This window comes from Apis florea, unplaced genomic scaffold, assembly GCF_048593485.1.
Source record: "Apis florea isolate Af1SG1 unplaced genomic scaffold, ASM4859348v1 contig_3496_pilon, whole genome shotgun sequence".
In the NCBI taxonomy this organism is placed as follows: Eukaryota; Metazoa; Arthropoda; class Insecta; order Hymenoptera; family Apidae; genus Apis; species Apis florea.
In genome coordinates this window covers 599,654-617,219 of record NW_028256773.1, presented here as the reverse complement: position 1 = coordinate 617,219, position 17,566 = coordinate 599,654, and the positions used below count along the sequence as shown (strand labels likewise).

At 29.2% G+C, this 17,566-nt stretch overlaps 3 protein-coding genes across 7 annotated transcripts in view; 2 read left to right on the top strand and 1 right to left on the bottom strand.

Moving 5' to 3' along the window:
• tty (tweety) overlaps positions 1-6,354 on the top strand; it is a 42,841-nt gene extending 36,487 nt beyond the window's left edge. For 2 of the 5 annotated variants that reach the window (XM_012491974.3, XM_086913191.1), the window contains exons 3-9: positions 113-385; positions 1,230-1,564; positions 1,953-2,384; positions 2,603-2,704; positions 2,779-3,018; positions 4,127-4,320; positions 4,410-6,354. In XM_012491974.3, the coding sequence (XP_012347428.1) occupies positions 113-385; positions 1,230-1,564; positions 1,953-2,384; positions 2,603-2,704; positions 2,779-3,018; positions 4,127-4,298 (1,554 nt within the window). In that variant the 3' untranslated portion in view covers positions 4,299-4,320; positions 4,410-6,354. Of the gene's footprint in view, positions 1-112; positions 386-1,229; positions 1,565-1,952; positions 2,385-2,602; positions 2,705-2,775; positions 3,019-4,126; positions 4,321-4,409 lie in introns of all 5 variants that reach the window. The other 3 variants (XM_031919135.2, XM_012491975.3, XM_012491973.3) reach the window with 3 other exon arrangements.
• On the top strand, positions 4,649-6,354 carry LOC147656696 (uncharacterized). The gene has a single exon (XM_086913196.1). It carries the CDS (start codon positions 4,649-4,651, stop codon positions 4,904-4,906), a length of 258 nt encoding a protein of 85 aa, XP_086769322.1. The 3' UTR covers positions 4,907-6,354.
• Positions 6,355-12,759: 6,405 nt separating this feature from the next.
• On the bottom strand, positions 12,760-16,889 carry LOC100866587 (putative pyridoxal-dependent decarboxylase domain-containing protein 2). The gene is made up of 10 exons (XM_003697539.4): positions 16,764-16,889; positions 16,457-16,642; positions 15,748-16,161; positions 15,376-15,657; positions 15,222-15,293; positions 14,886-15,122; positions 14,466-14,810; positions 14,098-14,383; positions 13,758-14,015; positions 12,760-13,682 (listed from the first exon to the last, which is right to left on the bottom strand). The coding sequence occupies exons 1-10, from the start codon at positions 16,827-16,829 to the stop codon at positions 13,432-13,434; spliced, it is 2,397 nt and encodes a 798-aa protein (XP_003697587.1). The 5' UTR covers positions 16,830-16,889; the 3' UTR covers positions 12,760-13,431.
• Positions 16,890-17,566: the final 677 nt, after the last annotated feature.

Below are 17,566 nucleotides of genomic sequence, written 5' to 3'. Positions count from 1 at the left end.
GAAGCGAGATAAAGATGAAGATGTAGATGAAGATTGAGATAAGAAGATGGCGTACGCGAACAGTTTCATTAAAAATGCACTCCGATAACTAACGTTTAACTTTAATTAACAGAGCCTCGGGATACTTGGAAGTATCCCCGCAGCTTGGTTAATCCTGACGTTGCTGGTGCTCCTGGTTTACCTGGTAACGAGATGCTGCGACCGGAAACCGCGCCCCAGGAGGTCGATAACCCTGCTGAAGTGTTCGCTGGCCATCCTGGCGTTGCTTTGCAGTGGAGCTGTTGCTGTCGGCCTCTACGGTAACGACGATGTGCACAACGGTTTGGTGCAATTGGTGGCTGCCGCGATGAATGTCGATGGTATTCTCATGGGTGTACGGAATCAGGTTGGTTTGCTTTCATGAGATATGCCTATATGTTTTGATCTCTCTAATGTTCTCCTCTTCCAATTAAATACGCTTCAAATGGCATCCATATTTGCCTCGTTTAAATTAAATTGATATGATTGATTACTTGTTGAATATAATAATCAATACATTGAATTTCTGATAGAAAAAATTTAAAATTTGATTGTGAAAAAGATATTTATAATAATTGTATTCGCATTTTAATATTAGAATATTAAATTGAGATTAATTTTTTAGATAATTTCAGGAATTCGATATTTTAAATATTTTATCTTCTGATCTTTAATGTTGTAAATCTTGTCTTGGATGTTTTCTAATATTATTTCTCGGATGAAATCAATTTCATTTTGCTTAATATTTATTCATACATATATTCATATTTACACTTTAATCAAAAAGAGTAAAATTGTGACTCATAATTAATTTGCGGTCTGGTTTTTTTATGTTTAAATGTATCTTGACTTGCGTTCTTAATTTAGGTCAAGAATAGCGAGAAGTTTGCGGACAAGCGTAATTGAAATAAGCCTGAAAGAAGATCCATCTTGTGATAAATAATCCGATTTCCAACCACCAAGGATTTCATTTTTTAATTAGAGATTTTTATCTGACAGATTTAATTTAACCGAATCGCAAGTAAACGAGATTAATTTCATTTTCAAAGAACTCTGAAAGTGAATTAGTAATTACATCTTAGAAGTACTGATATAATAGGATTGCTTAAATTATTTAATCGCTATGAAAAAGAATAAAGAAAATAAATATTTTTAATTAAAATATTACATCAACACTCCGAATCATACCAAACGTATATTTATTTTTTAAGACCGACACCATCGAGGTTATATTGAAGAAGAAGATACAGCCACAATTGACTGCCTTGGGAGATGAATTCGATGCCCCTGTCAGCAATAAAACCATGCTCGGCTTGCTGTTGACTGCGCTGCAGAGCATGAAGCAGAACACGAACATCGCCGTGAACCGGAGCTTCGAAATTCGAAAACCGCTGAGTGGAATCAGCCTGGCCGGCGCAATCGGGATGGCAGTGAAAATAGAGCAATTAAGGTGGCCCATCACTATGGCCGTTCTCAGCGCGCTTCTCGTTCTCTGCGTGGTGCTGGTCGTCGGAGTTGCACGACATTCCAGATGCGTTCTCATAACGTATGTGTTTCTTTTGCATCGTTCGCAAAAACCGTGCGAAAATCGGGTTTCTGTCGTCCAACTGGATTCAACTTTTTTAAATCACATTTTTGTCACTTTTTACAAACAGGAAGGATGGTAAACTCGAATCAGTAAATTTCAGAAATGGTTTCAAGATGTTAAATTTGGCATATCTAGGATTTTTAAAAATATATTTTATTTATTATTTAAGGACATTAAATTTTAATATATATCTCTAAATTATTTACTTGAATTAAATTTTTTATAATGATATTTCACGATTAATTAAATCAATAATCGATTTAACAAATATAAAATGAAATTTTTAAGCATAAAAATAAGTTAAATTACTTGAATTATTTGAATAATTATTTTTGTTTTGTTTCAGATTCTCCGTATTCGGTCTATTTGCAGTGATAGTCTCCTGGCTGATGGCTTCACTGTATCTCGCAACTTCAGTGGCCTTAGGTGATCTCTGCGTGTCCCCAGACGGTTATTTAACCAGAGCGGTACCGTCCACCCTAGCCTCCGAAGTTCTTTCATATTATACGCATTGCGAGAATACACGCAGCAATCCATTCAGTCATAAATTAAACGATGGCCAAATCGCGGCCAGCAATATGAAAGAGAATATGAATACTGTGACCAGGTTGGCATTAGAATTGTTTAAGGAACAACAGTTGCAACCAAAACTCACCAGTCTTTCGATTGACGTGAACACTGTGAGCAAGCTTATGTCAGGCTTGACCACATTATTTGATTGCAAGCCACTTCATAAACAATATGTTCATGCCGCGAAGAGCTTGTGTCATTTAGGATTGTGAGTATATCCTTATTTTTAATTCGCTATATTTAATGATACATAACAAAAGTTTAATAGTGTAATTATGTTTGAAAGGAATTTGGAAGAATAAATAACATAATCAAAAATTAGTATTATGTAAAATGTTTTCTTAATGTTTATCGCGGAATATTGAATACTATTAATTCTTAGAAGTATAATTAAAAAAATGCTCAAAAATTTTTTAAATTCCACAGATATGGATTAACTTTTATGCTATTGGCCAGCCTAGCCGCAGGATTGTTTTTCACAGTATTAGTAGGAGTGGATTCTCATACTTGGATCTACATTCGAAAACGGTGAGTATGCACAGTCAATGTATTTAGAAGATGTAATGCGCAGTATATGATTAACGAGGGCTTTGTTCTAGAAGAGATTACCATCAAGTTGACGAGCAGGACCCTTATCTACCGCCATCGGCAGCCTCACAGGCGATAGCAGCTCGGACCCTTCGAGGCCAAGGGTCGTACCCGCCTACAGCCCCTTCTGTATTTTATCCGAATGCTCATGGCACTCAAAATACCATTAAGCAGCCTCTCTTGCTAACGCCGCCCCCGCCGTCCTACGCTACTGCGACTGCTCGAGCACGTCAGCTGCACGAGAGCATGTTAAAGTTTGTGCATGAAATTTTATTCGGTTTCATTTATTAGCTATGATTCACTTTTATCGTACAAAAAACTGATATAAGCACGATTTTAAGTTAATCTAGAGATGATAAATGAATAGCAAAAAGATGAATTCAAATGAAACCGATTATTAAACTTGCTTTTTAATTTCATAAAATGATATAATTATGGATTGGAAAACATAATACGATAAAGGTTGGATGTCAACAGCTGCGTGAAATGCGTCAATTTCTCAAACTAATTTTATGATGCAAATGAAAAAGGAATTTAATTTTACGACATATATTATTTATAATTGCTCTATAAATATTAAATTGATATAAGAAAAAATTAAATATGATCCTTTTTCATAACTGCCATCAAATCAAAGATTTGATGTAAAAAAAATATAAAATTTGAAATGAATGAATCATAAAATTGATTATTTGATATTAATAAAGATATTGCATTACATCAAATCTTTATTTGATGATGAGCTTTATATAGGTGATGTATTTTTTATTCGATTTTATGAGATGTATTGATTTTCCATTTTTACCAGTGTGTTGAATCAATTCATTTTACGATTTATAATATGATTTATTTATGTCGATAGAAACTATTATAAATGTCGCTTTAATCGTATACAACACTCTGGTGGCAATACTGCAAATAATATAGTACAGTTATTGATCTTTTATTTTTGAAAATAAATCATTTATTTACTTGGCAAATTGATTATAGTTAACAATCGATTGTTTCTTAGGACAATAACTGTACAATCACTTGATTTTCTCTCTTTGGTGTTTTTATAGCATTCTGGCAATTCAAATTTTCTTCAATACTCATAGATATTCTTTTTTTTAACTACTTTTTCTAATCGATGTTTAAAGCAAGAAGAAGAATTCGTTCTGTTTTTCTTTTTTTCCATTTATGGAAATATTAGCGATAGTATGCTTTTGCGCGTGTTTTTATTATTATATAGCGTTCATGTTTAGATTATTTTACAAAATGAACGAATGATGCAAAGTTTTCTCGATAGGAATTAGACATCAGAGAACCATCTGAGAGAAAGATAATGCTGCAACTTTGTTCGTTTCGATTTACTATTTACAGAGGTGGGGGTATTAACGGGAGCGGAGGAGGAGGGGATCACAAATCGTCTCAGCATAATCAGCAATCGACAGGTGGACGAGCTGAGCACCGTTCTGGGCTCGGAGATCAACCTGGCCAGTACGCGACTTTGAGCAAGCAATGCAAAACTCTTGAATCTAGTGACTTTTACTGAGGGCACGCCCCCGCAGGGCCCGGTAATTTCACTTTTAAGATAAGCAGTTAAAATATATATTATAATCTAAATTCAAATTTTTTTAATATAAATTTCATATTAAAATCATAGGTAGAGAACCACCTTGGACACCAAGTGTGGCGTCCTTCACCGGTACCCTGTCTCACAATTCTCATGGACCTGCTCATCTGGCAACTTTCCAAGATTCTCGCAAAACACAGACTCTAGACCCAAAAAATCTAGCGAATCTTAAAAGAGGTCCAACTCCTGCTTGGAATCAGAATCGTCCATTACCACCAAATCCTAGCAGTCAACCAACCTGGGAATTTGAGTCTCGTTCGCAGACTAATATGAATCAATTTCGATCCCTGGTACGAAATAAGACACCAAACATTCGGATTCAAGACCAAGTGCAAGATCAAGTACGAACGCTGGATAGAAATTTTACCAGGAATCAATTCAATGGTACTACTCAAAATAACACCGTACCAAATATGTATGGAACGTATAATCGAGCACAATCGAGACAAGAAAATAAAACAACGGTGGCAACGTTGAGTCAAGTACAGGGTAGCGATCCCAATTTGTACGCTGTGACGGAACTGTAAAATCAAACGGTGTACCAAATACATGCAAACTGCCATTATATAAGAATTTTGCAATTCAACAACAGATGTAAGCTCATTGGTAAATTTTCATTGAGTGTGTGTAGAAAGTTGAGAATCGTTAAAGAATTGAAAACAAAAATCATTCTTTTTAAGAGAAACGTTTCTTTCTGGAAACGTTTTACATTTTTTTAAGTATTAACGTGCATATTTTGATATATGCATTCTTATTTTGTATGATAAACTCGAAGAAAAATGGCTCAATCGTTTGGTAACTTTTGATAAGAATCATAAACATTTATATATGTTTAATCGTAAGATTTTACAAAAGATCGTCATTTTATGAGTACAATTGATGGAAACCGGAAACCGTAAAGAGTTTTCCCGCAAAGATATTGAAAATTTTGGGGGAATTAGAACAAAAATAAAAAAAAAAAAGATGAAGAAAAAACACATCTTTTTATAACTATAAACATTTGCACATTTAATGTTTCATCAATTTCACGAATGATAAAAATAACAATATGAATAGATAAGATGGAGACAAAATATAATTTAAAATTGAAGAATTCACAAGTAGAATGATGTCTTTTGCATTAAAAATTCATATTGAAATCGAAAAATAAAAAGAAGATGAAGGAATTCATTTATATTGATAATTGAAAAATATTTAAAAATATTTTCATTAAATAATTTAAATATTACAAGTATTGAATATTCAAAATATTAATGATATCACGCAATGAAGATATTGTTAAAAAATATTGCATTCAATATAAAATGTTTATAATTATTCCTTTCTTCAAGAAATTTACTTATAAAATTTTTATATCTTCATTTACAATAATTTCTTAATTGAAATTTCTTAATTCATTGCTTAATACTTTTTTCAATTTTTCTTCAAATTTTGTACGGCAATATGTCGTATAATATTTTTGTTCTTTCTATGTTTTCTATTCTCTTCGTCGTTTTTTAGACACCGCTTCTTTATTTCTCTATTTTGTTAATTTCTCTATCTCTTATCATCAAATTTTTTTGTTTTAGTTTAAATATTTTTCATAAAGTTTTAATAATTATTTCAAAAAATTGAATTTTTTTTCTTATCTTATCTTTATCTTTTTTATCAATTATCTTTTTTGAGAAATATGATAAGAGATTTCTGAAATCTATCATATCTTATTATATTTCTTGCATCATCTTATAATCTTATTGAGGTTCGATAATCGTAAAAAAAAAAAAAAAAAAAAAAAAAACATTTTATAAAAACTTTTTTTCTCTTACACTTTCCATTTTTCTATTATAATTCTAATTTCTAATTCTTTTATTATATAGATTTTTTTATAAGAATATTTCAAAATACTAGTAGTATAATTCTTTTTATACTTGACTAAAATAAAAATTAAAATCTGGGATATCTTTTATATCCAAGATTTTATATTGTATATCATGTATAATAATAATTATTATTATTTTCCTTTAATTTATTCCGTAAATAATTATTATGTATAAATACGATATACAAATACTAGAAAGTTAAAACAAGATCGTCATTGCCATATTTATTACTGCTTGTTAATCATTTGTTTTCATTAAAATGACACAATATAGCACAATTATACACATATTAATATGTCTAAATCGCCTAATAATAAGATGCGAAGAAAATTCATCCATTTTGTCAACCATTTTTGAAGATATCGAAAATTTAGTTTTTATTTTATATTTGAATATTTAATTTTTATCAAGATAATTTATGCCATTAATTTTTACTCATGGCCTACTGCTTTCTCTTAAGCAATCTTTCTATGCTAATTGCGTTCTTATTTGCCTACAAAATCATTTAACTTCTTAATATTTTAGTTGCTCTTAATTCATAATATTATACTAATCTATAGAAATGAACATTTTTGGAATAACTTTTTATATAAATTATAAGGCGATTGTATCGAATGCAATGATATTCCACACGACACAATTTTTATATACTTTTTTATACTTTTTATCGAAGAAAACGCGAAACGAATTTATCATTGATTTATCGGTGAAGCATTTCAGTAAAAATTTTACATGTTTGCGAGATATATACACATTGATATAAGAAGTTACCGCACGAATTATAAAACGAATGATATAAATGCAATGTATTCATATAATTCGTGAAAAACTTTTGAAAAATTCATTTTCAAGAAGCCAAAACAAACACAAAATTGATATATGAATAAAAATGTTGATTGAGACTTATTTATTAAAATTAAAATCTCTATCTCTGTTACCAATTTACATTTTTGTGTACCAACTTGTGTTTGCTTTGAATCTCTAGAATCTCCAAAAGTTATTCTGCGAATATATTAATACCTTGTATACATATGTATATTTATCAACGTTAATATTTAAAGTTCTTAGTGAAATAATGAGCATCCGTGAATTTTTATCCCGAGATGCAATTCAATTCGATTAAGTGAAATGAGAAATGTAACAATAACTGTCACAAGACGGAATAAAAAAAAAAAAAAGTAAGAAATTTTGCCAATACTCAGGCAAACATACGTTTTTAAGTACAAACACGGTAAAAGCGCAAGCATTGTATACATCGGATCTTTTTTCATTTTTTATATGAGACAAAGGTTCTAGGATCGTCTGATGTATCAATATTGAGTATCCAAAATGCATTTCGTGTATGTATCCTTCGGGCGTTGATAGGATCAGCCTCTTTTTATGGTATATTCGAAGGATAGATTGATGAGAATTCCAAATTAATATAATAAAAATTTAAATGTTCAAAATTTAAAGAAACAATTTATCGATAATCAGGATAAATTTATTATTGTTTAGAATTTAGTTTAGAAAACAATCTTTTCCCTGTATAGTGTTCAAATATTTAAGATTCTTTTTATCTTCAAAGAGGAATGTTATTATTCCACAAGCGGCATTCTCATCAATCTCAACGAAGTTTTCGTAATCGGTGTTTTTTCAGCCGAATAGAAAAAAGAAAAAATCGAGATTGAATTATAGATGCGGAGCGCAAAGTCTTCCTGTCACGGTTATATTCGTACCCCTTGATGGAAGGGATTCGAAACGAGTTTATGAAATATCTGCAACGAACCAGCGGACGGCTTTATATTCCGCATCCTATTCAACGAAAAAAGTATGTAAATAATAAGGAAATAATATTAATAAGTGTAAAATTGTCGAAAAAATGTGACAATGAACAAAAAAAGAAAAAAAAAAAACAAAAGAAGAAATAAGATGTACGTGTGATATAACTTGAATTTAGGTGTTACAAATTTTACACAGAGATAATACCGTTCTCCTCTACCGTTTTCGTTTTTCTAATCATTTTTTTTTTTTTTTTTTTTTTTAACTAAGAAAATGAAAGAAAGAGGTGTTAGTATAATTAAAGAAATTTTTTATTATTCGTTCATTATCGTTCTCATGATAAGATGTTTAAAAAGAGACTACAATTTTATGTTCATTATTTGCAACGAGCATGGAAACGGTGTAGGTAGAAAAAGCATGATATGATTAGGTATAAAACACGTTTGATCATTGTACATAGTTGTAATATTTATTAAAGTGAAAAGAAAATGGAGCGATCATAGCGCATAGAATATAGCGATACATAGATTTAGCTGTTAATTGATTATAATCTTAAGATCAAATCGACGAACGAGATCGGAAACGAAATAGAAACAGAGAGAGAGAGAGAGAGAGAGAGAGAGAGAGAGAGAGATGTGTATGTATGCATGTAGGTGCATGTGTGCGTGTTCGTTTCCTTGAATTTATCGAAGAAGAGAAATATCCTAGTCAGTAAAAAAAAAAAAAAAAGGTTTTTCTTTTCGACTTTGTCCGCAATTACACATGACAGAGTTTCTTGCCAAATTTTCTCACACACAGCTCAATTTTTCGAACATTTTATAGGAAAGTTCGCTATTTCTTAAAATATTGTATTTCGCTATCTTATTGCTAATTAATTATTAATGATGAAGTGTTTAACTGGTAGGGGAAAATCTTTGAATTCGAATTAATTCGAATTAATTTTCCCTAATATTTTTCGATTCTAAGTAAACTTGCTAATCTCGAATACTTGACGCGGAATATGAATCGACGTCGACATGATTTACAATATCCCTAAGTCTCAATTGATATAGTGGGATCGATTAATAAATGATGATCAATAAATAACTTTTTATATTTTATAGAGAAGGAGATTTTTATATAGCAGTATATATTTTCTTTCCATTTTTACGTTCTACTTTCTGCAATAATGCAATATCTATTAATTAATAAAAAAATTATAAAATGTTTTGTAATAATCAATAATCAAATAATTTTAAAATAAAATTGATTTTACCATATATTTGATTCTACTGTATCAATGTTGAGAAAAGTGAATATTATTTTAAAATTTAAGATAATAAAAGTAATAAAAGTACATATAATTTTTAGTAATCAGTAGGGAGCAATGAAAAAAACAATATTGAGGGATATTGTAAACACGATCAACGTGAGATAGTTGAAAGAAAAACCTTGAACTTTCGTCTCTGTCATTCAAGACTGTTATAGAAATGCGCAAACGGGATCAATACAGTATTCTTCGAATTTACAAAAATTCTTCTAAAAAGAGGTTATTAATAATCCAAGGCATATAAAGGATTGGATATTAGGAAAAGAAAAATTATCTTGCACAAAAAACATATTTTCAAATGTTCGATTTGCAATCTGATATAAAAATCTGAGAATTCTTAAGAAGAGAAAAGATCAATACAAATTCACGAAAGAGATTGAAAATATTGATAAATTCTAAATATACGTAGAATCTAGAAGATTCTTGATAGAAATTTGATTCTAATCATTTGTCAATCTATATCATCTTATCGAGCAAAAATCTGTGCGAGATGACATTAGAACTACTTTTTCCGATGAATTCATTCAAACCGCATTTCATTTTTGCATGATTTTGATATGGTAATTGCATGAAAAATGAAGAAAGAGGGAAAGACAGAGATAGAGAGAAAATATGTATGTATGCGAATACGTGTGTATGAATGTATGATAAAAAAGAAGGAGAGAGAAAATTAATTATTTTCAGAAATGCTAATATAAGGAAGAGTAGGATAAAGCAGAATACTCAATATATCTTTTATTCTAACAAAAAAATAAAAGATAAAAAGAATCCTAGACAACATAAAAGACGTAATCATAAAAAATCAGTCTTTTGAAAAAAAAAAAAAATTAAAAAATATTTTTATTTTTGTTTTTATTATTTAAAAATAAATTAAGAAAGTTATTTTTATTTACTTATTTTAATTTATCATCTTAACATTTTAAAATTGTTGTCTTCTTCATTATTAGTGTTAGAATTAAAAAATATATATTCAATGAACAATTCTGTCTTATTTTGAACAAAACAATTTAGTTAAATATTTATATTTCAGAATTCAAATAAAAAAAATTAAACGAAATATTAAAATACTGTATAAAAATCATAGAATACAACGATACTACTTACATTAATGACGTTACGTTAAAACGATGTTTAAAAGTTATAAGTAAGGACGAAACCATTGACATAATATTTTTTAAATTTTTTCACTGATTTTCAAAATTTTTTACAAAAAAACTATCGTACGTCAATTGTTCACTATACGTGTATTATAAGACAAATTGAAACTAATTCATACGTACCATACATTTTAATTGCATATCATAGTTTTTATCATGAAAAAATATCCTATTGATATCCTATTTGATTTACACAAATAATCTCAGCTTTATCCAACTTTTCCTTATACACATATATATACATATATATATATATATGGAATGGAAATGTACGGATATAGAACGTAAAAAATTTTTCTAATTGGTGCATTGGTCTGGCCTATAAAACTTTTTCATTAATTTAATTAAGAATGTTTAAAAGTTAGATGATAAGAGGAAAAAATAAATCAAATGTCAAGATTATCGAACAAGATGTTTCGATTATCGCAAAAGCTAATTTTTCGAATCTGATTTCATAATGAATATTCAAATCTCATTAATAATCGATTCTTGAAAAATAACGCTTCCAAACGATGTAAATACCATTCCTATTGTGGTATGTTCGTATTTTCTTTACACAAAATATTTTAATGATAGTTTCAATAAATTTAAAAATAAAAAGATAAATATTAATGTACTTTTGTCTTGAAAAAATTCATTTAATTAAAATTCAAATTTCTTAAAGTTATACTTATGCAAATTTAAATAAGAATTGTTATTTTGAATAATCACAGAATTTTTCTAATTTCTTTTGTTTTAATCTCATTTAAAATATATGTGAAATGAATTTGTTTTGTATAATAGACTATACAGCGTGTAAAATTTCATGGATCAAATTTTTATAATAAATATAAAATTATGCATTAACTTCTGAAATATTTCTCATCATCTATTGAATATTGAAGCACTTAATTGATTAATAACGTATAGTAAATTATCGTTTTATATCTCACATAAATCATATTTAAAATCGATCCATTGAAAAAATTGATTAACAAATTGATTACATACTGTACAGTTTAAGATACATACTTTACCAAAAACAAATTTTGATGCGATCGTTATATATGCATCGATACGCGAATTCATTCATTTGACTAAAAAAGAAATGTAATTAAAATCTTTGAGCCTTTAAATATTGAGCAAAAATAGAAATATTATTCTTTGGTTTCTCATTTTTTCTCTCTCGGCGTGCGAAAGACGTTTATTCACAAAGTGTGCAGAGGCTATCAAGATTTTGTGTAAGTTTAAGATTTCTATGGTGTTTTTGTACGCGCAGAAAGAAGCATTTTCAAGCGTGTATTATAAAGAGAATTCTTTAAGAGGCATATATAAGAGTAAAATGAAACTCGTTAATCGATACTGTTTTTGTGCATTGCGAATTACGTCTAATTGCCATATTCCAGACTTAATTCCTCCTATTGTAATGGTAACACGAATATTATGAAAAAAGAAAATAAAAAATATAAGATCCATTTGTGTATATTCAACTATTATACTTAGTGTATGTATATTATTTTATATTTTATACAAAAAGCATAGGATTTATTTTAAATTTCATTTATCAGGATATATATGTTAAAAAATTGTGTTAAAAATTATGATTTTAAATTAAAAATTTTATGTAACATTCTTTATTTCAAAATCACGCATATAATTTTTAATTCTATGTAAATAAATATGTATTAAAAATATCTATTTACTTCTTATAATTTTTTTAATTTTTTAATGTTTCTTAGTTTTGAAATAAAAAACAATAAATTTCATATTAAAATTTAATTTTTTTTAAGTATTTAAAGATTTTATTATATTACTCTTCAATCATTTATTGAATTGTAGTACATTATTACAACAATTTGGTACATAAATATACATACAGTTTAATTTCTTTTTATTCAATGTATCTATTAACAATTTACTGAGTATACTATAGTAATGTGAACATCTTTTTTATGTTTTCTCTTAAACTGATAGAATTCTTATCCGATTGTAAATTATATATTATTACATAATAACAATTCGAATCGTTTGAATGTAAATTTATATCTCTTTGGTTATTTTTTAAATCGGAACATTGTTCTGATTTTCTCTTTTTTTTACACAGTTCGTTGTATTTTTAAAAAAGCTTAACTTTTTGAAATAAATTTAATACTTGCATATAATATTTTTTTTAATATTCGAAGTGATCACGAATTTATAAATCCATGTTTTTTAATATTTATTGTTAATATATTTTGTGCTTTATAAAAAAAAAATCGTCTCATTCGTTATAAATGCAAGAACATTGTTTGGAAAATAAAAATTAAAAAAAATAATGAAAATTTGATTGAAAATTTATTCAGAATTTATGTGCATATAAAGTCGATGTAAAACTGTTCTTGAAAACTTAATTAGCCTATTATTTAGTTTTTAATTTTTATACTGTAATATTGATACTCATTTAACTAAAAACTTAAAAATAATTATTTAAAGTTGTATCATGAACATAATAAAATATATTTCTAAATGTTGTGCTATAGAAATACTTAGAGAAATACTTTAATAAAATACAAACAGTTAATACTTTTTATCAAATAAACTCAGGATAAAATAACATCTTGTTATCAGTCTAATAAGTACACAAGCCATATTTGACAGACTTTTCAAGTGTTTCTGAAACTGAATCATCGATGAGAATGAGAGAATTAGGTGAGAAAAAAAAAAAATAATACGATTGATATATAAAATGACAGAAAAAAAGTAGCATAAAATAGTTTATTGTGAAAAGAACGAAAGAGAGAACAGCGTATCTTTATCTTTGTCGACTTTTGAAGCTCTTCAATGCTTTAGGGATACTAATTTTTTTGCTGTGCTCTGCAAATGTAAAGGATAGCTTCTACTGGAAACACTCGAACGTTTCACCTAGAGCATTGTTCCTTTGCCAAGTTCGTAAACTTGAAATTATTGAACTGAATTTTCTGCCAATCAACCGTGTCATTTAATGTTTACTACGACTTCACCTCACCCGATTCTTCTTTTACCTGCGGGTGAGAGGTAGTATTTGTGATCACAGAAATACTTTTCCCACTCTGCAAACTAGAATGGCTTGATGAACGACTATGACTTTGACTGCTCGCGCCAACAGGAGTCTGTACAAGAGGTTGTGGCGGAGTTCTGGCACCAGATCCATTAATTACCGTGGAATTAGGTTGTAATTGCATATGATACTTGTAAATATTTTCTGTACTCTCAACAACTCCTATATTTTAAAGATTGTAGCGAATTAATTTATTATGACTTCATATTTAAAGTTTTAATTCGTATAAGTATGTACCAGCTTGTAAATTTAAACTGCGTCCGCGAACCCCAGTTTCTTTCGAGGGAGGACTCCACCAATTAACAAAAGTTCCCACAACAGGCACATGTCTAAGAATACCTTCTTGCCATAATTTTTCAGCATTTTCTCTTTCCAAATCTGTCTGTGCAGCTTCGATACCTCTTTTCACCACTTCAGATATAGTATCCAATAATTTAGAACTAGCTTCCACTTCTTGACCAACTTGTAAAACTAAAGATAATAATTCGGCTACATCTGTGGAAAAAATTTATTTTAAGTTTTTATTTTAAATAACAATAATTGAAATTAGGAATAAAAAGTGTAAATTTTTGCTTACCTGTATCTTGTGTAACCATTCCAAATCGTACACAAGCTAAACCATCGGCTCCTTCTCCTAGAGAAAATGCCGCATCCGTATTTCGTAAAGCTTCAACTAATTGCGTGTTTAATCTATTCAATTCTTCTTTTGCTTGGTCGGTCATAACATGAATCCAAGTAGGAGGAGCATATCGAACACCACCTAAACCTGCCCAACCAGGCATTTCTACTAAATGTAAAGAATCATTTTCTGAGACTAATCGCACGAATGTTGCTTTATGTTCAACTGTTGCTTGTAATATTTCCTGTTAAATAAATCATAGCAATATAATTAACAAATAATTGTTGAAATATTGATTATATATATCATGTTTAAAATAAACTTACTATCTGCTGTTCCAAACAAGCTATTACATTATCTATGTCTTCAGTTGAGGGAGGTTGTTCTGGATTTTCTAAAGGACAAATACGAATTGCAATACCGTGATGTTCTATTTCACATAACTCTATTTGTACATTTTCGATGTCTCTTTGAAGAATTTGACCTAACCAGGAATTTAATTTATCGTAATAAGGAGGAACGCGTTCTGTTGTTTGCGGATCTCTATCTGCAGGCACAAATTGAAATACTAATGCGCTAGCAACAGCTTCAAACAGCTGAGGATTGTTCACTGGATTTATTAGAAGCTCATTTATAGTATAGGACCCTGTTTCACCTCCAGGTGGTTGACTCTACAAAATGAATTATATGATATGACAAACTGAAACTTTTTTTTAAAATAGGATATTGTTGCTTGGACATATTACCAATATCCTTATACAAGAAAATTTCTTAATTTTATTGTACAATTCTTCCACAGCTAAAAAACATCTCTTCAATCTATTATGTACACCATCTCTACCTAACACTTGTAATGTAGTCCATAATGGTAAAGTTGGTAAACGTCTTGACAATGAATCGGTCATTAAACCTGACACTAAAGACAAAGTTGTATCTCTTGTAGTTGGACGACCACCTTTTGTATCCGTTAATCTATATAATGTCTATGTATAAATTAAGAAGAAATTTAGTATACAATTTTTAGCATACATTTTGATATTTAAACAATTTTCTAATCAAATATATGCATACTAAAAGGATACAACTACTGGCAAAGATGGTATACCAAGCCATATTCCAAGAGGTAATGTAACACTATCTGCAATCTTAGAAGGCTGAAATTCAAAAACATTCTTATTACATATTTTTAATGTATAGAAAAAAGTAAGATAAAATAAATCTTAGATATGAACACACCAAATCTTTTGCAGAATTATTCAATGCTAATGCAGCTAAAGAATGACCTCTAAGATGAAGCCAAACATTATATTTATCACAAATTGCACGTAGTCTAGCAATATTATCGCAATGTCCTGTTAAAACTGAGCCTCCTTCTGCTAATACCAAAAGTGGTGTCACATTATTTGATTGTGTATCTTCTGCAAGTCTGCGTTCTAAAGCTGATACATCCATGCTATATCGTGATCCAAACATTGTGTTATGGGGGATGGGCCTTACACAATGGAGTGGCAAAGAAAGCTAAAAATTATAATAAAGATTTACAATTAAGAATTCACAAAATTTACAATTACTGTATTCTTTTAAATTATAGGCTATAAGTTTTTATACCTGTTTGCACAAATGTTGAACAACTCCTAAAGGTGCAGCCACAGAACTGTAAATTAAAGGTGGAGAGGCTGCAAGTGCAGTAAAACCTTCTTCCATATAACGAGGATATTTTCGATGTAGAGCCAATCTGGTCACTCTGACTAAACCTTCTAAATGGTCCTCGTGAAATGAAGAGGCACAATCGACGAAACGGAAAATATGACTCAGCCATCTAGTTGTATCTGCAGCCAATCGGCCAGCTAGTCTCTGAGCATGGGATTTTGGAAGTGCAAGCGCATACGCGGAAATAGTATGTGCGATTAAAGCTAATTTTGCTGGCTCGGTTAATGTTGGCAAAGTAGTTACTTGAGTTGTTGGCGTTTCTGTTGAACCATCTTTAACAGGCTGTGGGGCATCTTCATGAATTACCAAATCCTGTAATATAAATTTTAAGGTTTTCCATAAAATATAATTTTGATTTTAATTAACTTTGTATTATTAAATTTTATTTTATCAATTTTTTTATAGTTTTGAACGATTATATTAATGTTAAATATTTTAAAAAAACCGCCAACTTATAATTCTATAAGAACAATCAACCGACTTGCAACAATCATATAACCACGTGATCGGTAGTAGCCATGATCATAATAGTATCAACCAATCACTTCGTAAATCTTAGAGAAACAACCAGTTGTCAATCAATGATTTCTGCTAGCGCTATATTTACCTGAATTAAAGTTAATATCTCATCAGAAGTTTTTGGTTGTGAAAGAAATCCGGAAGGATTGTTCCATGTGGTACCGCCACCGTCGGCTGCCCTCTCTACAGCTTCCTCGAGCCTCGATATTACCTGTGAAGCTTGAAACTCTAATGCGGCTACTTCGTTCGATGCAGACCCACCTCCGGTACTGACCTGTCAAAATGATCGAAAAAGTTCGGAATAATAACGTGTTGTTAGTACTAGGATTTCTTTCGACACTTCGAAAGGCACTATTACGTTATCACGCACTGTCCTGATCACGGCTGACACGAACCTCGAGTATATTTTGCGCTATACTTTCCATCGTTGTTTTATCGTTTGTGTCAGTCTCTTCGGCCATCGTGGCAATAGTCGTCGTGGCACAGTAGCGTCGCAATCCATATTCTATTTATGTCCATGGCTAATAAAAAAATTTTTTATTTTCTTTCTAAATAAAAATAAATTTTATATATACATATACTAGATATATATATATACACTAGAAAGTTTATATTCTTTAAACTATTATCAAATTATATTTTCTTTTTTTTTTATATTAAATAGCAAAATAAGAAAAGGTATCAAACAGTTGATACGGCCCTTATTTTATCTATATAGCTGTTATCGCAGCGCCAATTGTTCAATTCGTTGATTAACAGAAATATATTTTGCATATCAAATAGCTTATCAACGCACATGTGTTTTTAATTTAAATATTTTTTATTTGAAAAAATGTTAATGAAATGTTAGTTAATTATATAAAAAAAACTTAAACAAAGAAAATCTTTACTTATAATTAAATGCTTTCCAATTATTATTATTTTAGATTTTATTATTTATAAATTTTTTAAAATGAACATTTAACATAATTAAAAATGTAATTGATAAAATTGAATCAATAAAACATGAACTTCAAAGAATACAGACTTTTTACTTTATTATGATTTTTATATAAAGATTTATGTAAATGATTTAAATTATTATTTAAAAATACAATAATTGTTTATAAAATATATACATATTTTTTGAAATATAAAAAATAATAAAATATAAAAAATATTTTATTATATTTTGTTGTATTATATTAATTTTGTTTAA

Excerpts from the sequence above, each read along its gene's own strand:
- LOC147656696 (XM_086913196.1), top strand. The coding sequence starts at position 4,649 with ATGAATCAATTTCGATCCCTGGTACGAAATAAGACACCAAACATTCGG.
- LOC100866587 (XM_003697539.4), bottom strand. The coding sequence starts at position 16,829 with ATGGCCGAAGAGACTGACACAAACGATAAAACAACGATGGAAAGTATA. Across the intron at positions 16,643-16,763 it reads TAGCGCAAAATATACTCGAG|GTCAGTACCGGAGGTGGGTC; the intron begins GTTCGTGTCAGC and ends TCATTTTGACAG. Across the intron at positions 14,811-14,885 it reads TTTCTTGTATAAGGATATTG|AGTCAACCACCTGGAGGTGA; the intron begins GTAATATGTCCA and ends TTCATTTTGTAG.